This window comes from Sminthopsis crassicaudata, chromosome 5 (genome assembly GCF_048593235.1).
Source record: "Sminthopsis crassicaudata isolate SCR6 chromosome 5, ASM4859323v1, whole genome shotgun sequence".
Classification (NCBI taxonomy): domain Eukaryota; kingdom Metazoa; phylum Chordata; class Mammalia; order Dasyuromorphia; family Dasyuridae; genus Sminthopsis; species Sminthopsis crassicaudata.
In genome coordinates, this window is record NC_133621.1 from 25,697,687 (window position 1) to 25,718,702 (window position 21,016).

General features: G+C 35.9%; 2 protein-coding genes across 5 annotated transcripts in view; one reads left to right on the plus strand and one right to left on the minus strand.

The window, feature by feature from the left end:
• Window positions 1-16,333, plus strand: part of TOP2B (DNA topoisomerase II beta) — a 77,791-nt gene extending 61,458 nt beyond the window's left edge. Inside the window, exons 29-37 of the mRNA XM_074269523.1 lie at window positions 1,008-1,205; window positions 2,075-2,219; window positions 4,010-4,171; window positions 6,744-6,939; window positions 8,094-8,173; window positions 9,663-9,773; window positions 13,174-13,296; window positions 14,897-14,994; window positions 15,858-16,333. Of these exons, the coding sequence (XP_074125624.1) occupies window positions 1,008-1,205; window positions 2,075-2,219; window positions 4,010-4,171; window positions 6,744-6,939; window positions 8,094-8,173; window positions 9,663-9,773; window positions 13,174-13,296; window positions 14,897-14,994; window positions 15,858-16,019 (1,275 nt within the window). The 3' untranslated portion in view covers window positions 16,020-16,333. The remainder of the gene's footprint in view (window positions 1-1,007; window positions 1,206-2,074; window positions 2,220-4,009; window positions 4,172-6,743; window positions 6,940-8,093; window positions 8,174-9,662; window positions 9,774-13,173; window positions 13,297-14,896; window positions 14,995-15,857) is intronic.
• Window positions 16,334-16,388: 55 nt separating this feature from the next.
• The window catches only part of RARB (retinoic acid receptor beta), a 713,488-nt gene continuing 708,860 nt past the window's right edge, over window positions 16,389-21,016 (minus strand). For all 4 annotated transcript variants that reach the window (XM_074268511.1, XM_074268510.1, XM_074268513.1 and 1 more), the window contains 2 exons: window positions 20,571-20,729; window positions 16,389-17,909 (listed from right to left, as the gene is read on the minus strand). In XM_074268511.1, coding sequence (XP_074124612.1) covers window positions 17,713-17,909; window positions 20,571-20,729 — 356 coding nt within the window. In that variant the 3' untranslated portion in view covers window positions 16,389-17,712. The remainder of the gene's footprint in view (window positions 17,910-20,570; window positions 20,730-21,016) is intronic.

The window sequence follows — 21,016 nt, forward strand, 5'->3', positions numbered from 1 at the left end:
GAAGACTTTGAATGTGCCTGGGTATAGTTATTTTAAATATTTTATTTTATTTTTTTCTATTTTTAAAATTTTTTTATTTTTTAACTTTGCCCTATAGGAATCCCAGGAAAAATCTTTTTGTTTTCCTTTGATTTCAGAGCAATCTCTTGCCATTCAAATCAATTTTTTTATTCTAAGAGTTGTTGGTTTTAGAATTTGTAAGCCTGAAAAAGTGGTTCTGCATTGAGTCTCAAGGACTGTCATACTATTTCATTGAATCTAATTTGTAATCAGATCTAAATCTCATGTGGGCTATTCTGTGAAACATTTTAAATTGTTTCCCCTTAAACTTGTGAAAAAGAATCTGCCAGACATCTAAAAGAGCTCCCTTTCCCAAGATTTTAAAATAATCTCTTCAAAAGAATTTTCATTTTATAAGGAAGGCTCCTTTTGTAATGTGATTAATAATGTAAAGAGTAATCATTCCTTCATCCTAGGCTAGACTGATGCCTTTTCATTTTATCATAATTTTTCTGACCATTTTGTAATTGAAACAAGATTTGAACCCTTTTATTTGTGAAATGTTTGGTTTTAAATATTTTCTTCTTTTCCTTATATAAGAGAAAATAGATATTATGTTACTGTAATTAAAAACATATTTGTGATTACTTGCTATGAATCTGGTAAATCAAGATTAGATTTTACTTTCTTCTGAAAAATGTAAGGATCTTTTCCATGATATAAAACCATAAAATTAAGTACTTTGAAGATCTTAGGCATCATCCCATCCAGGTTTCTTGTTTAACAGATAGGAAAAATAAAACCCAGAATGGATATAACTTGCCTTATGTCACACAGGGGGATTAAGAATCCAGGTTATCCGATCTCTTGACCAATGTTCTTTTCACCATTTTATATATTATTTTTTTAAGGGTTAAATTTTTTTAAAATTTTGTTACTAATTACAGTGATGTTTTTCTACAAGGAAGTTTTTCAATTTTTTTTACTACCTTATGATTACTTCTTAGAAAGTGGAAGCCCAGGAAAGAGAGGATGCTTTGGCTGGAATGGCTGGCAAAGCAATAAAGGGTAAAGTTGGCAAACCCAAGATAAAAAAGCTTCAGTTGGAAGAGACCATGCCCTCGCCCCATGGCAGAAGGATTGTTCCACAGATTACATCTGCCATGAAGGCTGATGCCAGCAAAAAGTTGCTAAAGAAAAAGAAGGTAGGTAAAAATGTGCACTTCTTATTTTAATTCTTTGACTGATATTGTTAGAGGTCATTGCTGTTGTATTATTAAAATAAGAATAATTGAGTTATTATGTGGTGGTTACAATATTCATTTTTGTTTTTTATCTCTATTCTTTTAATTTTTGCTTCATGTTCTGGTTGATAATACTAAGTGAGATAGAGGGACCCAAATAGAGTTAAAGGCCACATGCAGACAAAAGCAATTGAATTCAAATTTTTAAAAGGGAAAAACATCAAACATTTCATCAACTTGCTTTATTATATCAAGAACTTTCAATGTAAGACTATATTCAATAAATGTATTACTTTATATCAGCTAATCCAAAATCTCATCAACATGGGTATTTCTCAAGTACCATGTGTTTCTATGAATCTTTCATAGAGGATCTGCTTTGGAAACCTTCCTCCAAACAATTTGACATTCTTTGGTCATTGGCAATTGGGCTATCTCTCAGTTGTCCCTTGCTCTCAATACAGAACTAACAATCCATCTGTTCTGTTCATGCGTTTCCTCAATGATATCTCTTGTGCAACCATAACATATTTAGAACTTTACTTTGGAATCAGTTGGCATAATTACCAGCCTGAAAGTGTTTTTCATGCTGAAAAAGCCAAATGCCTTATTTTTGCTTAAGAAAGGAGACTTGTTATATTCAGAATCACTTACTACAGTGCTAGGTGAGAGTGAGCCATGGCTGCTTCTGCTTGTGGTCCCCCTGTCCATATGGTCTTAGGATGCTTTTCCTATCAGCTGGTAATTCTTATAGATGACACATTAGATACAAGCACATGCTAAAGCAGGTAGTGATAATAATCCTTTGCAATTTCCTTTCTCTTATTTAGGGTGATCTTGATCCTACAACAGTAAAGGTAGAATTTGATGATGAATTGGGAGGAACACCAGCAGAAGGTATAGGAGAAGATTCATTGACAGTATCCACTCCCGCACCTAAAGGACCCAAACCCAAAAGGGAGAAAAAGGAACCTGGTGAGCTATTTGTGTATAAAAATCATTAAAATTGCCTCAACCAAGCAACAAACGAGTGCCAAGTATGTCCCAGACATAATAGTAAGGATTGTCAGGACAAAGACAAAAGACACACAGATGCCAGTGGGAGAACCAGCTGTGGGAGAATGAAGATAATTGGCAGGGGGAAAACATTAGATTTAAGAGAAATGAGGAAGGGCTTCTGCCAAAAGGTCAGTGTTAGCTGGAGCTTGAAGAGAGCCAGGAGGTGGAAATGAGGAGAAAATAACTTTCCCAATATGGGGAAGAGTCAGAGCTTAAAGGATGGGGTGTTAAAAGAGGCCTATGTCCCTTGGTCATAGAGCAAGTGGTGGAGGGGTCAGATCTAAGGTGATGGAAAGGACTGAGGGCCCAGCAAGAAATTCTGTATTTGACCCTGGAAACAATCCAGAACCACTAAAGTTTATAAGTAAGGGAGGGGCATGGGCAGACCTACATTGTGGGAAGATCCCATTGCCAGTAGCCCAGACAGGAGACAATGAGTTCCTTGTCAGGTGGTGTCAACTTCTGCGAATTATATTGTGAAGATAAAAGTGGCAAGCTGTTACAACAGATCAGATATAAACTGAGAGGATGGTCTCCATAAGAGTAATCGGGAAGTTAGGAAGAACAGGTAGTTTTGGAAGAAAGAAAATGAATTCCGTTTTGAACACATTAACTTTTAGATGTCAAGTAGATATCCCATTTGAATTGTCCAGTAGGCAATTGGAGCTATGGGTTTGGAGGTCAGCAGAGAAAGTTTAGGGCAGGATAGGTAGATTTAAGAATCTTGAGCAGAGAGCTGGTCATTAAATCCTAGGCTGCATATGTGATCACTAAATGAAGAGAGAATATATAGTACATAGAGAGAATAGATGAAAGCTTAGGACCAAGCCTTGGAGGTTTCTTATAGTTAGATATGACCTAGAAGATAATCTAGCAAAAAACTGAAAGGGAGCAGTCTTGTAGTAAAACTGGAAGGGACAGTGTCCTTAAAACCTAGAGAGAAGAGACAATCAAGTCAGCAGAATTAGAGGTGGGAGAGAAATCAAGGAGAAAGTGGATTGAGAGTAAGCCATCGGGACTGGCAGCTCAGAGGTCAAAGGGATCTTCAGTCAGAAGAGTTTTGGTGGAATGATGAGGTTAAAAGAAAGTGAAAAGCGAAGATGTAGCTACAAATGAGGAGAGAGATGGGGCAATAGCTGGTAAGTAGAACAGGGAGAGGAAGTGCTCATGTTGGGAAGAGAAGTTAGATTGCTTTTAAACTATGTTTTATTTTAAGAGTAGGATCCAGAGATCTGGTACCTCCTTGGTACCTAAGGACCAATTTGTCCATTGATGCAAATTGAAATTCTCTCTACATCTTAGTGGAGACAGATCTGTTTCTTGAATTACTATAACGAAATAATCACCTGGTGGCCAGTCCTCAGGTGATCGTCTCAGAACTTACTTGTTTTCATCTCTGGAAAATAGACAGACTTTTTCTTCTAATTCTCAAAGCCTTCACAGCTTCCTAATATCAAATAACACTTGCTTTCTATTGAGAAAAAAACACCTTTGAGAACTCAGCTCCATCTCTAGACCAAGATGAGGCAGTGGAGAAAGGCTTCTGTTGAAGGCAGTTGGAATAAAGATCTCAATGTTAACTTTAAAAAAAATCTTTCTTATTGGTAATATAAATATAATAGATAATAAATAAATAGAATATAAAGGAGTATTGTTGTTATAACTTTGGAGTATTTAACTGTTATATGTTAATTACTTGGTTTTAGGTACCAGGGTGAGAAAAACTCCTCTCTCTTCTAATAAATCTGGTGCAAAGAAAGTGAAGAAAAGAAACCCTTGGTCTGATGATGAATCCAAATCAGAAAGTGACTTGGAAGAAACTGAACCTGTGATTATTCCAAGAGACTCTCTGCTTAGACGAGCTGCTGGTACTGCTGATATTTTATGGTCACTGTATTGTATAGGAGGTTGCTTCTACCAAGTTCATGTTCAAATAATGATTCTTAAGGGCTGTCTCTTTCAACCAAAGAACTTCATTCTTTTTGCATATATAAAAATACTGCTGAAATGAAGAAAATGAGTTGGGAATTTCAAATGAATTTACAGTTGTTAACAGTAAGAAATAAACTTTAGGAAAGGCAGGTCATTACAGAATTAGCAATGAATGGACTACAGTTTTCAGTGGGAAATACTGTGTCTTTGGGAATAAGCATCTCTCATTTTTAAAAGAAATGCTTTCTAGAAGAGTTGGCTACAAAGTATGTTTTTGTGAAATGAGTCCTAGTTTAAAAATATTCATTATGAAATTGGAGCTGTTCCCCATAATACTGAATTAAAACATTTTAGGGAGGAAACAGCTCATGTGATAACCAGCTTTGTGATATGTTCATTGTAAAACATACTGGCAGACCTATGATCCCTAATTGTTCTTTGCTCAGTTTTTCTCTTTTCAATATCTCTTATCCTGTATCACAGGAATTTCATCTTTATTAGTATATCCTTGTACTCCATACTCATAGCTTGTGGAACCTGGCTTCCCTTTAGCTTTGGACAAATTGCTATGACAAACAGAACTAGATTTAAGAGTACATATCATCGTCTAACTTAAAGGAGGCAGCATGGTTTAGTGGAGCGAACTCTTAATGGATCCGAAGTCAGAGAATCTATATATAAATGCTGGCCTTGAGGGAATTTAATCAAGGCCCTTAACCTCTCTAGGCCCTAGTTTCCTTATCCATGTAATGAGGTGGTAGGATTTGATAATCTCTTTTCTAGCTTCTCTAGCTCTAACCTTTCTAGTTCTCTAAATCTATTCTTGCTTTAAAATTCCTCAATTTCTGGCTTCAGATGTTTACAAATCCGTTGCTTACTTTATTGGTTTTGCTTTTTATAAATGCATGTGGTTATTTATTATCCAGGCATTTTCAAGCATGTCCAACTCTTCATGACTCCATTGGGGTTTTTATTGGTAAAGATACTGGAGTATTTGCTATTTCCTTTTCCAGATCATTTGACAGAAAACTGAGGCAAACAGAGTGAATTGACTTGCCCAGGGTTATACAATTAATAGGTGTCTGAGGCTGAATTTGAACTTAGGTCCTCCAGACTTCAGGGCTCGTTCTCTATCCACTGTGCCACCTGGATGCTCCATATCTCTTCTTTATGGACAAACTTTTAGTATACAGTTTCCATTTTGTTGCTGTTTGTTGTAGTTTTATTAACTCAGTTGTGCTATTGTTTAGAGAAAAGCCCTAGCACTGCTGCTCTTGACCCTTAGTTGCCTCATCTTAATAATGAAAATGTTGGATAAAGTGATCTCCAAGTTTGTTTGTTTTTTCCCCTCAACTCTGACATTTTTAGAGTATTTTCTTTCAGTTCCCAAGAGAGTATGAAAGAGGGATTTAGAATACGACATTTCTTATTTTGGAATTTAATTCTCCATTAGAATGGCCTCATTTTTGTGCTTCATTTTGAGTCTAATGAGGGGGTAGTTGCATTTGTTGTTTTTGTATCTATTTTTGTTTGGAAATCAGTTCTGTAGATACTGCCCAAGTCTAAATGATTGTGGTAATTTGAAAATACTTAATTTTATAGTATATTAGAGAAACATTTTTAGAATCTTACCTGCATTTAAGTGAACCAACAAACATTTATTAATTACTTATTGTATCCCTGCCACTAATAGGCACGAAGGACATAAGGACAAATGAAAATATCTTGTAATATTAACATGTTTTGAACTGAATCTTTGGCCTGTCTGGATAACAAAGGCAAAGTAGAGAATTGGTTTCCTGGAAATTAAAATTTTGCACTCATATCAAAAATAGCAAAACCTCTTATTTGCATTATCTTTTTACCTTTTCCTCCTAAAATTTACACATTTTGTTACTCCCAGTCTTTCCTCCCAGATCCACTGAATTCTCATGTTACTAATGATTTAATTTACTTTTGCCACAATTTTCAGGCCTGTCTCAGAAATGCTTAGTAAATATTCTCATTATCTTATGGACACTAAATAGCTGCAGCACATACTGGATAAAGAATATTATTCAGACATTGAGTCTGTTCCTAGTTCTGCTGCTCTATCCCATTGTAGGACTGGGCATATCACCCCCTTTCTTCACCCTTAATTGTTTCAGCTTCATAATGAAAATGTTGAACTAAGTGATGTCCAAGGTTCCCTCAACTCTGACATTTTTAGAGCATTTCCTTCCAGTTTCCAGGAAAGTATGAAAGAGAGGGGTTTAGAGTATGACATTTCTGACATTGAAATTTAATTTTCTATTTATGAAGCACTTTTTTGCTTCATTTTGAATCTGTATAAACCCAGCCTGAAAGCATGAAGTGCTTTGTACAAAATGGAAGCACTTTATATGTATTGAGCTTAATATTAATTACTAATATTAATAATAACTTTAATATTAACTATTGAGTTAATCAGTCTGAATGCTGACTTTTTTATTATAAAAATCTTGTGCTTTTTTTCTTATTTTTCCCTAGCGGAAAGGCCTAAATATACTTTTGATTTTTCGGAAGAGGAAGATGATGCTGATGAAGATGATAATAATGATTTAGAGGAATTGAAAGTCAAATCATCTCCTGTGACAAACGACAGAGATGATGAGTTCGTTCCCTCAGATGGTTTAGATAAGGATGACTATACTTTTTCTCCAGTCAAATCAAAAGTAACTCCAGAGTAAGTACAGTTATTTATTTATCTGGTTGGGAATTTGGGGGATAGTTATTTTTTTCTTGAACTTTAAAGTGCTATTTTTCAAACATTCTTCTTCTTGCCTTGTTTAAATTATTATCAGTCTAGGTAAGGGAGAGTTCTATGAACAAAATAGATGCTATTAAGTGATAAATGCACTTTTGAAGTTGAAACTGGGGAGTTTGGAGGCCTTTTTTTTTTTTTCTTTTTAGAGCTTCAACCTTGATTTAAGGGGTTAAGTCTTGCTTCATTTCCTCTATTGCTGCAAGACTATGAACTTAGATCAAACTTTTTTTAAAAACCAAATTTGAGTTATTTCTTTGCTTCCTTAATATTTGCCAAATTCCTAGAATACTAGTCATTGGCAGTTATCTGAACTCCCTCAGACTGGAGAGCTAGAGTATTGTCTTCTAGTCTAAGGGCCCTCCCTTTATAAAGGAAGGGGCTCCCCTGGTTACCCCTGCATCCTCCCCTCTTGCATTGAGGCATTCCATCGAGTAGAAGTTGCTCCAAAGAGGTTTTCTTGGAGTGTGTGTGTGTGTGTGGTATCTTGAGCACATACAGAAATACTTTTTTGGACTCGGGTAATTAGGATACTTTCAATCATGATGTGAATTTGAATTAAGTCTTAGTGCAAGTCATTCTAAATTAGAACATGTGGTTATTACTACAAATCATGTTTTGTTAATTTTTAAATTAAGTACTTTTTCTGCCTTTGTTTTAACTTCCTTTCTGTTTTAAGATGAAACACTTAGGGAATGTGGCTTAGTGGACATAGAATTAGGAAATCTGAGTTTACTCCCCACCTTTGATGTTTACCAGCTGGTTGACCCATGGCAGGTATCTTAATCTCTGTGCAATTCTTTCCTCATCTATAATCGCAATATTTATTATTATGTACTTCATAATTTTGTTATTTGGAAAGAGGTTTTGCAAAATCATAAGGCACTATGCAAATGTGAGTTATTATTATTTCTACAATCAGTCTTTAAAAGAATGTGAAGGAAAAATGTAATAAATTAGTTAAAAGTTTGTTCTGTTGATTCAAAGAATAAAGTGGAAAGCAGTGTTTCATAGAAGTAGAACTCCATATTTCCAACATAGCATCTTTATGGTTTAATTTTTCTTTTCAATATTAGAAAATCCTCACATGACAAGAAAAGCCAGGACTTTGGGAACCTGTTCTCATTCCCTTCTTATTCACAGAAATCGGAAGATGGTATGCTTACTTATACCTTATTTTCATTCTTATTGGAAATTTATGGTAGTGTTAGATTTGTCCATGGATATTGTTTATGGAGGATTTTTGGATTCCATTTTTAGTTGTTAGCTCTTTTGTAGCTCCATCTAGAGATGAACTAATAGTAAATCTAATGGTAGATGTATATATATATCGGCTTTTGTTATTGCTATGTGAATTGGTATGTTCTAGAAATATTTCTGCAAGTTTTCAATCTCTTTTTTTTGTCATGTGATAAGGGAATAGTTTATCATCCTAATTGTTGTTGTTATTGTTATTGCTATAAATTAACCTAAACCAAAAAAATTGGCTACTCCATTTCCTCATTGGTCAGTGGTGCCTATTAAACATAAAGTAAAATTGTGTATAACTCTTCTTACACACAAAAATATCTGGGTTTCTGAAAAAGTTCTCCCAAACAAGTTCTTTTAAACTGAAATCAAATCCAACTCAAACTTGTATTAGAAGAAATATTGGATTTGGAGGCAAATGGTCTGAGTTTGAATAAAAATATAATCATGGATGGGGCTCAATTTTTTTATCTGTAAATTTGTGTTGAAAGAATTTATCTTCAAGATCTTTTCCAGATACAAATTCAGACAAATTAGCAAATCCTCTTAAAGATTAAATTTAAAACTGGGTTAATCCTTCCAATAATATGTCATTTTATTGGAATTTGTGGAAAGATATCAGGGTAGCAGACGTTAAACTGATGGTTAGAGAGGGTCAAAAAACTTTAACAAGAAAACAAATTTTGTCATTAGGTTCATACTTTAAAAACTTGATATAGTCTTCAAGTTTTAAAAAAAACAAAACCGGGGCCTCTTCCATATCAGGATGAGGCATCAAAATAGAACTTTTAAATTTTAAAATAAGAATGCTTGAATGCTATTTTAGTATTTGAATTCTTAACATTGATATTCCTGAAACAGCACATATCAAAATAGCCATTGCATACAACTTATACAGAATGTATTTCATTTCATTTATTTATTTGGTGAGGCAGTTGGGGTTAAGTGACTTGCCTAGGTCACTCAACTAATATGTTAAATGTCTAAGGCTAGATTTGAACCAAGGCCCCAATCAGTTGTCCCCTTCTTAATATATTCTAGCTTGGATTGTTCAGTGTTCAGCCTATATTAGCTTTACTGAATTTGTGCCATAAATATCTTGAACTATTGGAATTTTGTACTGTCAAAATTCAAATATTGTATGTATGTGAGATCAAATGATACAACCTTTTATTAATATTTTGATAAAATCTTGTGTTCCATTTTTACCATGGCGGTTTTTATGTTGCTGTCCTCTTCATCTTAGAAGTAGGAACTTCTAATTACATCTCCTTTGTAGGATTTTCACTGATACATTTGGTTCCTTGCTTTATATTTTAACAAGGGATATGTTTCAAATGGTATTAATGAGGCCAATTGTTTGAGCTCATTTCCTGAAAAAACTTTATTGTTTACAGATGCAACAAAATTTGACAGTTGTGAAGAGGATTCTGCCCCTGTCTTTTCATCTTCATTTGCTCTAAAATCAACAGAAAAACCTCCAAGTAAAACTGTGGCAGCCAAAAAGGGTAAGTGTCTATATTTCAACTTGTTAGGCATTTATTAAGTCATAGAGATGGCTAATATCAGTGGGGTTTGAACCAGCTTGCTTAAAATCATATATGCCAGAACCTCATGGTGACATTAGCTCACTAAAAAGAAGAATCTGGTATAAGCAGTCTCTTTGTACTCCAGTTCCTATTTACAGATATAACCACTGGACATCTTCACTTCTATGTCCTGATGATAATTTGGGGTCACTATAAACCCTTTTTTCCAGTACCGAGGCACAAAACACTGGGACCCATCTTTGAGTTCTTATTCTCCTTTACATAGTCAGTTCTAAAGAGCAATCCAGACTGCTTAACAGTGCCTCTCAATAGCTTCTTCTTTCTCCCATTGCTGTCAGCCTAGTTCAGCATCTTTCAGCCTTTCATCTTGTCCTGTTATTAATATTTTAGTAATTGGCTTCCCTACCTCTATTTTCTCCATATTTCTGACCAAATAATCATTCTACTGTATAAATTGTACATTGTTACCCTCCTCAAAGATGACTGTCATTGTCTTCCAGTAGAATCAAGTCCCAACTCCTCAGCCTGGCATTCAAGCTTATGCACCATCAGACTCCAATCTGCCTTTTCAGTTTTATCTTTCATACCTCTTCTGCTCTCCAACCCACAAAGTTCATTAAATGCCTACTGTGTAAAGATACTAAGACAAAACATAGAGCCAGTCCTGCCTTCAGGGAACTTGCATCAGCCTAGGGGAATTACAATCTTCTGTAGACAAATAAACACAAGATAATTTGAGGAGTGAGAGATCATTAAGAACTGTACTGGGAATCATAAAAGAGTCTCTGCCTTAAAGGAAAGCAAAGATTTTCCATGTGGATGACATTCCCTTTCTGCTTAGGAGTCAGTCTGTGCAAGGCCCCCATACAGGAGGTGGGGTATTGAATTTGTGGAGCAGCCAGTGGGCCAGTTTGGCTGGCATGGGAAGGAATGTGAAATCTATCTGGAAAAGTAATCCGAAGCCAGACCCTGAGGGCTTTCAGTGGTTGAATTGTGTCCCCACAGCAGCAGGGAGCCAGGCTTGGTCTTTAGGAAAATTATTTTGGCAACTTATGTGGAGGATGGATTGGAAGAGGAGAGGATATTAGAGATTAGAAAACTCGGAAGAAGGCTGTTGCTGTTGTCTAAGCAAGAGATGGCTAGTGCCTAAGTCATGGGGGTGCTAAGGGAGAGTGGAGAAAGAGATGGATAGATTATTTTCATTCTCAGAGTCTATTCCACCCTTCTCACCTTGGTACATTAGCCTAGTCCTTCTCCTACTTCTGGAGAGCACTTCTTCAGCATTTCTATCAACGAGAATTCTTTGCATCTTCCCATTTTAGACTCTAGTTGATTTTCCTCCACAAGAAGTAATCTCTCCCTCTTCAGATGTTTCCAAGGACTTTGTGCCTTTCATAAACACTTGCTACTTTCTAGTTTGTCTGATAGTTCTGGGCATCCTCAGTTTTTCTCTGTTTGTAGATTGTAAGTTCTTTAAGGTCAAGGGCTATGCTTCAGCCCTTCAGCACCTAGTAGATGCTTCAGAAATGTTTGTTGAAGTACAGTGAACCCATTTAAGGAAGTTCTCGCCAAAGAACCTCATTATCAAAAATGTATTTTCTTGCAGTGAATTTCAAGGTCAGTGCTCCTAAGGGTAGGTTCTTGGATATAAAGTTTATCTTCTTATAAAAATGATACTGTGCTGGCAGCACTAAGCTGTTCTGTCCTATATCATATATTTAATCACTTATGTAGTTCAATTCAACATTTATTAAACTCCCACTATATGCTTTTGCTAGTTCATTGAGAAAAATACAAGGCTTAGACTGTACTATTGTATATATCTTAATTCCATGTATATTTTTTTCCAGGAGAAATATCTCTCCTAGAGAAATATATATCTCCATATAAAAAATGCTATGAGTAATTTTTCAACTTTATTATATTATCAATAAAATTTGTAAATGAATGTTAATAAATTGGCTAGAATTAACTTTTTAATATAGTTACCTAGTTATTTGCTTTAAATTGCCTAGTTTTTTTTTAATCTAACAAAATATTATTTTTAGATCAAAGCAAAATGTGCTACTTAATTCCAGATTCCCAGATTTATTAGGATGAGGAAGGATGGAAAATAGATGAAAGATCTTCTATTAAGAATACTTAGCAAATTTCCCTGATAAAAACCTGATTTCTCAAATATATGTAGAGAGAATTGAATTAAATCGATAAGAATACAAGTCATTCCTTGTTGATAAATGGTCAAAGAATATGAATAGTCAGTGGAAGAAACCAAAACTATTTCTATAATATGAAAAAAAGCTCTAAATAACTGTTAATTAGAAAAAATGCAACTCTTGATATATCAATCCATAACTATCAGATTGTTTAATATGACAGAAAAGGAAAATGGCAAATGTTGAAAGGACTATGGAAAATTGGGATACTAATATATACTGTTGGTGGAGTTGTAAACTAATCTAGCCATTCTGGAAAGCAATCTGGAACTATGCACAATCAAATTGTGCATATCCTTTGACTCAGAAATACTACTAACAGATCTGTATTCCAAAGATATCAAATAATAAAGAAAAGGGCCTATAGACACACCCATACCCACATACTTACAAATATTTATTTTTGTGATGGCAAAGAATTGGAAATTGAGAGTTTGCCCATCAACTGGGGAGTGATTGAACAAGTTGTGGTCTATAAATGTGATGTGCTATAAGAAGTGATAAGCAGGAAGGTTTCAGAAAAGACTTATATGAACTGATTCAAAGTGAAGTGAAGTGAATGAAGGAAAACATTACACAGTAACAGTATTATTGTATGGTGATCAACAGTAAAGGATTTAAATATTCTCAGTACTACAATGGTATCCCACAGTTCAAAACTGATGTTTTGGATGATGAAAAATGTTATCCAGTTCCAGAGGGAACTGATGGAATCTTGAATGCAGATTGAAATATACCTTTTTTTAACCTTATTTTTTTTGTCTGTTTAGCTGTTTTCTTTTGCAAAATGGATAAAATGAAAATATATTTTTCATGACTATGTATATAAGATTCATCATTTTGTTTGCCTTCTCAAAGAGGGTGAGAATTTTGAAGTAAACATTTTTTAAAATGAATGTTAAATTTTTTTTTACAATAATTAAGGGGAAAAATAAGAAAGGGAGAAAAACATATTGTCATACTATGAGAAAGTACTTTTGAAATGGCACTCAGTAAAGAGAGATTCTTTCATTACATAAGTAGTATATTAAAGAAGTTTTCTATTTGATATTTATACGTAAGTAGTATGTATTACACCAAAAATATTTCTTATAAATTGCTCACCAGATTAATAACCAATCTAACTTAAATTTGTTTAACAGCAAAGCTTTCTTCAGATGCACCACCTAAGCCCAAGAGACTTCCCAAACAGAAGAAAATAGAAACTACAAACTCTGATTCAGATTCAGAATTTGGCATTCCAAAGAAGACAACAGCACCAAAAGGTTTGCAATATTTCTCTTACTCTTTCATAGCTACAAATGATTTCCAGATTTAAAGGGAGGCAGAGAACAAATTAATTTTTAATTGCTTCCCTTTTCATACCCATTTATAAAGTAATATTATAGAATTATAGTTATAGAAGGAACTTTAAGAAATCATCTGATCATCCTCTTATATAAAGCAATGAGGAAAGTGAGATCCACAATGATCGAACAATTATCTTTCTTGGTGCTAAACATCTTTTAACTCTTGCTCTTGAACTATATCATTCAAGTAAAACTCAAATAGACACAGGGGCCACTAAAGCTGTGGCTGCATATTGACAAGTGTTAAGTTGTAATATTATATATGTTTTAATGTGTTTTTATTTTATTAAATATTTGACAATCACATTTTAATTTGGTTTGGGTTCCACTCAGGAAAATGTTGTGGCCCACATTGTGTTTGATGTTTTTGAACTATATCCTCAATGTGTGACAAAAAAGAATGATTAGTGTGTAAAACAGAACCATGATACCTGTTTTTCCTTTCACTACCTTTTTTCACCTTGAATGGGGTTTGGCAGATTCCACCTCACAAGATTGTTTTTATATATTACCAGGGATATTTGATGTTCCAACAGTAATTACTATAGTCTTAAACTTAGATCCACAAGAAGGAAATTGCTGGAGAGTTGTTTTGTAAATAGTTGGAGTTATTCTCAAATTTGGGGAAGGAAAAGGATGCCTGTCAAATCCTGTTACTAAAAATCTCTTGTGCATTTTTATTTGTACTAATGATTACTTGAAATAAAATTAACTAGGGATTGGAAATCTTTTAATTAATGTGGATATATGTTGTAATAGAGTTTGCTACAAAGTATTTGACCTAAATTTAAGTGCAACTACTTTTTGAAAGCAAGCCAAACTGTTTTTCAGTGGAGGATTATCAATATTTATGCCAGTAACCTTTTATAGCAAAGTTCTGGTTTATCAGCCTCTAAATGAGTTTTACTACAACATTTGCTCCCCTACTTGATATAGTTATGAGTTTCAAAAAAAAAATCAGCAGCCTTTGTTACTGACTCACTACTTACAATGCTAGATGTGAACTACAAGGCCAGTTTGATGTAGTTAGTTTGCTACAAATATTTATTTGTTTGTACTCTGTTGTATGTTGAATAATTCTTCATTTAGACGTGGCTTGGTTTAAAAAAAAAAAAGTCCTTCCCTCTACTTCACCCAAAATGAGATGAAAAGTATACATGAGTTATTTTAGATGTTTACAGCTCTGCGATAATACGGGGAATAGAGATCAAAAGGAATGAAATTGGAGCTGTGATAATTTGGGATACTGTGGCATATGATATATCATAAAGCATTTAAAATTAATTTAGTGACCTAAGGGATAGTCTTCCACAATATCCCTTGGCAATACATTCTAGTGTTCCAAAACTCTATAGAAATCTTTTTAGAAAGCCAAATAAACTTTGTAATTTTCATAGCTAAAGGTTAAAGATTTTTCTATTGAATAAGAACAAAAAAATAAGGAAGATTCAAGTATCAGCACTTTTATATTCTTTATAACAATCACCACTTAGAAAAATTTTAATTTTTTATTAAGGTAAAGGCCGAGGTGCAAAAAAACGGAAAGTATCTGGCTCTGAAAATGAAGGTGAATACAATCCCGGGAGGAAAACATCCAAGTCAACACCTGGCAAGGTAATTGATGACTTTATCATTGCCTAGTTTTGTTCAAGATTGCCATCAAGTAGTTGAATTAAGCAATTATGGCTATGTATTTCACTGAAATCAAGATGCTACCCTTAGCATTTCAGATATTAATCATGGCCTGTGGTTGGTTAAATGGACTACCTAGTTAGTGGATTTAGCAGAATTTCTTGTTTTTAAAATGACTAAAAATATTTCCCTGAATTAAACAATTTGATCATTTCAAATCTGATCATAGTAGTAAGTTATTCTGTGAAGTCAGAGAGACCTACAGCTAGAAGGATATCTTGATATTCAGTGGGATCTGACTCTTCATGACCCCAGGAACCGTACCATGCCAGGGCTGTCCGTGGAGTGTTCTGGGCAAAGATACTGCAGCGTTCCGCCATTTCTTTTTCAGAGAAGACTAACTTCAAGATCATTTGACCTCGCCCCTCCTCTTATAAATGAAGATCCTGAGACCCAAAGGGCTTGTGACTTTTCTGGTCATACATTCGCCAGTCCCCAAAGCCCTCAGCTACAGGAAAAAGGATTTTCTTTTCTAGCTTTATTCTCCCATCCCCCAATCCTCTTGTCATCTTTTACCACCACAATGGGAGGCTGGAAATGCCTCTGTACCCTCATCCCTTTCTGGCATTGGCTGGATAGACCCCCTCCACTCCTATCTTTACAGGACAACTGAAGTGGTGAATAGCTAGATTCCATCTACTTTCAGAGGAACACATAGTTTGTTTCTTTCATGGAACATAAAGTTCTCTGCTTTTTAATTAAAAACTACATCCTAGGGAGGAGGAGGGAGAGAAGGAAGGAGAAAAAAATGTGGAACTCAGAAAGTTTTTCTTTTTAATTCTTAGAAATCCAAGAAGGCCTCATTTGACCAGGATTCAGACGTAGACATCTTCCAAGCAGACTTTCCCCCTGAACCACCATCTCTTCCTCGGACAGGCCGTGCCAGAAAAGAAGTAAAATATTTTGCAGAGTCTGACGAAGATGTTGATTTTGCAATGTTTAATTAAGTGCCCGAAGAGCACTCAAACATTTTCAATGACTACCTTGTGTTGTCTTTTTGTCTTTTCTGTCGCAGACTTTTGTACATTTGGCTTATTTTACTGTGATGATGTAATAGATGGTTTTTATTATTGTGTGTAGGCCTTTTAACATTTTGTTCTTACACATACAGTTTTATGCCCTTTTTTACTCATTGAAATGTCATGTATTGTCTGATTGGCTTGTAGAAATGTTCTAGGCTGCTGTGCTTAAGCACACATTTTAATTGTCATGGTTGCAGACTAAGGACCTGCTTTTTGAAATGAAATTTAAACATTAAAAATGGAACTGTGTTTTCTGCCTCTTTAATGAAAATCAAACTCAAGCTCCCACACACCTTTAAAATAAATATATTTTATTCTTTGCCAGGAGACTCCATGGAAAAAGGTAAACAGTATATGAACATAGAAAGCATTGTTAAACAATCTCAATGTACAAACATAGCCAGTGAAAGTACATCACAGACTTCCTAAAATATCAGGAAAAAAAAATCCACTAGTGCTTAAATGAGACCTAAGAAACTGACCCTTTCATCTGTTAACCACTCTATCACAGTTAAAAGAGACAGATTCTCCGCCCATGCCTCTGGGAATTCTTGATGGCCCCTTAGTGTTGAGGAGCTTGGAAAATCCCCACCCCTGGCATGACTTACAAAATATAGGTGGTAGACCAGCCTACTCACTGTCCAATAACATTTCCCTAATGGCTTGTGAACAGGTAAACAAAAACATCCTAACACTGAAAAGTGTTTCTGCCTGGTAGGCTGTCCTTACTGTAAAAATGTAGTAACTCTTCTCCTTAAACTGTGTAGTTCTGTCATCAAACAAGTAATAAACTGCTTCTCCTTTAAAGTGACATTAACAGTTGGACAAATGACATTGGATTAAACTGAACTGGCAGTTACGCTGACAGAAGTCTCTTCTGCTAGTGCAGCGAGGTCATCTACTCGTTACAGGGCAACACGGAATCGAAGATGCAGTTTGAGAGCATCAGAAAGAGCCAGGACACATTTCCATACGAACTCACTTGGAATCTCTCTGACCTTCCTTCTCTGGGTGTATGTTCCAGTCTTACCCTGTGTCTGGAGTGGTCTCTGAAGGTGAGACCATGTCTCTTAACTTTCCTTAACTGGACAGTTGCCTCGTTTTTCATGACCTTGATGTCACAGTCGGTCGGGGTATGCAAGACAAAAAGGAAAGCACCAAACATCCAGTCGAGAAAGAACAGAGCCAGACATCCGTATGTACAAAGTCCTTAGAACTCTAACCAGGGTTTCAATCAGGTGGAATTGGTCTTGTCATGCAATCTTGAGTGTTTAGAAGAGAAAATAGAAGCTTTTAACGAATTTCTGGTTGCATGAAATGGCTGATTTTAACATTTTAAAGTCTGTATTCTAGTTAGGAATCAAACAGTGAGGAGTGTGTGTATATATATATATATATATATATATATATATATATATATATATATATATATATATACACACACACACATATATATATATTTATATATTGGTACATATGAAAACTTCTTGGTCCTTCTTGAATTTTAATATATCTTTTCAGTCCCAAAACTAAGCAGCAGTAAAAAAAAATTTTTTCTTGATTTTTAAATCCGGGAACAGAAGGTAGTGGGGAATGTCGGAAGTGACTGGAAAATGTCTTATTGCACCAGTGGGGACTGCCCGACCCCACTGTTCTCCACGGAGCTGGGTGAGATGCTAGGACTGTGCTCTGCTGTATTGCCACTAGAACTTGGTGTCAGAGGTTCATGTCCTTCAGAATTCTCCAGCATTTCCTGAATGAGAGGGGGCATCGAGCCAGGGATTTCCATTTTCAAGGTAATCACACGTTCTGCACCTTTGAAAAGAAAGCAAAGAAATCTGCTGAGGTGGGGCCACATGGCTGTATTTGTTCTATTCTAGGTACACCAATACAAGGGACTTTGGGACTTCCTTCACAAGGACACTTCTTCCTTCGTATTCAATACTGCCTGTGAATAATCTAATTAAGAAACGTAAGCAAGCAGATGCCTGTTCATTCCGGAAGCTTTAAAAATGAGACCACAAATAGTTTCTACAAATTAAAAAAAAAACAAAAACCAGTAGCAGTATGGCAGATTATTCTCTATGATAATGATGATAATTGTTAATCATTTTTTAATATTAGAGGAGACTTTTTCCATTACTGAGTGTACCTTCTTCTTTAAAGAGAAGCAACAACTCTTACAATTTCTCAACTTGGAAACTAACACAAGACAGAAAATGGTTCTGATAAAAAACTCACAGAAAAGCTAGGCCTTAATCACATGAAGAACCACAAATTCAGAAAAACGGGACGCCTCCCCAGGACAGACTAAATCCTACCCAGGGTAATGTGGGCTCAAAACAGCAATCAAAGTACTTCAGGAGTGAATGTCTAATGTGGACTTTTAGTGCCACCTGAAAAAAAGAGGCGTTAAAAGAGAATGGACCAAAATCAAGTTTCTCTTATAATTAAGTCAACAAATGGACATATAATAATTGGTTGTGAGAGAGAAAACCACGTAGGTCATAAATGTACATTAACTGATGCAAACTAGAGCATCCTGACAGAGTTTGGATCTTCATTTTCAATTTCTTTGGAGAATCTCCAAATTGGATTCCATAGATCTTAGAGCTCCTTCATTGAACAGATAAAACTGAGCCCCGGCAAGGCTATGATTTTCCTCAAGATTACAAAGTAAGGAGGAGAGCCTGAGTCCCATAGTTCCCCATGATAAGGGCTGTAGAAAATTAGCTACTCTCCCCCTGCCCCCCATCAATACAATATTTTTGCAGTAGAAACACCTGACTAGAATTATTCTTCCTGAGGCCTCATCATGATCTATGTGTTTATCTATCCACTACTTTGCAAAATGGATGAGATATATCCATTATGAGCCACCTTTTCATGAAGGATTTGCTGTCAACTGTAAATGAAAATTGTTCTCGGTCTGACACTGGAAACTTTGTTTCCATTCATAGAACTGAAAAGATGGTGTCTAAGGAGGCTGTCCCTCTCCTGTTCCAGAAGGTAGCTGGTCCCGGATGCAGCCCTTTGGGCCTGCTACAGCTCCTCGGGCCCAGCTCTTAACGAAGCAGGAGGGGCTGGTGGGAGCCCGGGGGCCACAGCCCCCTAAAGCTGCTTGTGGCTTCCTTAGCTCGCACGGAGGCTCCGAAGTTTCAGCGAGTCTTTGGAGGCAGGGAGCCATGATGGTGAGAGGAAAATGGCTATTGGGGAGTGTTACTGAATTTCTCTTAACAAAAACACGCAAAAAATCTGCCTTCACCTCATCCAAGTCCCCACTCTTTGGCTCTAGGTATGTGTAATCATTGAGCCTGATCTGAACTGAAAATCACAAGGCACAAGACCTTTCTAGGCTTCAGCAAAGCGTCCAGAAGTGAATCTGTCCGGGCCACTGGTAGCAGATTCAGTTCCTGACTGGTTTGGCCATAAGCAATCTACGTGATTTTGGGCAAATCTCTTCCCCTCTCATGATCTCCAAAGTCCTTTCCAGCTTCAAGCATATATGGATTTCCATAAATAATGTGTGAAAAACTAGAAAAGTGTACAAAGCAAGGGATGTAATCTATCTAGTGGATTCTGAGTAAGGAAAACAGAGTTGATTCTTGGCTCAGACACTTTCTAGTTGTCACTTAACCTCTGACTGCCTCAGTGGCCCCAACTGTAAGATGGAGACAACACCTACCTTACAGAGTTGCTGTAAAGATGGAATGAAATATAAATTGCTTTACAAATGTTAAAGTACTATAAAAATGACATTACCTATCATTAAAGTTAACAAAATTATAGGGAAGCACTTTAATGAGACTTCTTCCTTCCAGAATACCAAAGAATAATTATTTTTTTCCTTTTAAAACGTCATTTTAAAAAAAACTTTCCACCAAATTTCAATGTTCTCAATATTCTGTTGCAGTTAAGTGGTGTCAGTCAGCCTTGTAAAATTGTTTTTTTTTATTTAGGCAATTGGGGTTAAGTGACTTGCCCAGGATCACACAGCTAGTACATTTTAAATATCTGAAGCTGCTTTGAACTCAGGTCCTCCTGACTCCAGGGCCAGTGCTCTATCCACTGTACCATCTAGCTACCTCCAGCTTTGTAAAATTTAAAAACCATCTTTCCTTTTATTTTATCTTATGTTGCTGTGTTCCCTCAGGCCCTATTCTAAGGTGCTTTAGATGTAGAAATAGTCCTTGTTCTCAAGGAGCCTGCATCCTCATCCCTCTTCAACTTTCCTTTAAGACTTATCTTTCTTCTTTACACTTCACACTTTTTTACACATAATCCTATGAGACCATCAGTGCTGGAAGAACACTACAAAGGAGGGCAAAATGCTGGTTCTGGAGTTTCTCTGAGTCCCAGCTCTGATTCTGTGTGACCTGGAGAACCCACGAGTTCTGGGTTTTTTGCAATAAAACTCAGGGTTTTTTAGAGTTCACATAAGTGGCTGTCCTGATTTAGTGGCCAGCAACAACATACCTTTTGCACTAATGCTACGGAGATCTGTGATTTTCATTAGGATCTTTGGAAACATATGAGGCTTGTTGGGTCGCCTCTTTCTGATGTAAATTTTCAGTGCTTCCAGCAATGGTTCTTGTAGCTTGTCCACTTTTGTTGGTTCCTCTAAGTCCTGACGATCTAGAGAACAGGAATAAAGTATATTGTTTATTGGGGCCAGGATGGGTGGGCTGAGATTCCCCAGTTTCCTTAGTCAGGGGAACTACTGGCTAGAGACACTCCAACGTATGCAGATGGCCACCTCTGCAGCATAAGAAAGCTGGCTAGAGCACTAACATGCCAAGTGATTTTCCTGAGGTCAGCTGTCTGTTTGATGCAGTCATTAGCAGAGTTAAAAAAAGAAAAAAGGGGAAAAACCAGCCATGTCTCTCTTGTTTGCAGGATTTCATCTGCAGTTCTGATAAATC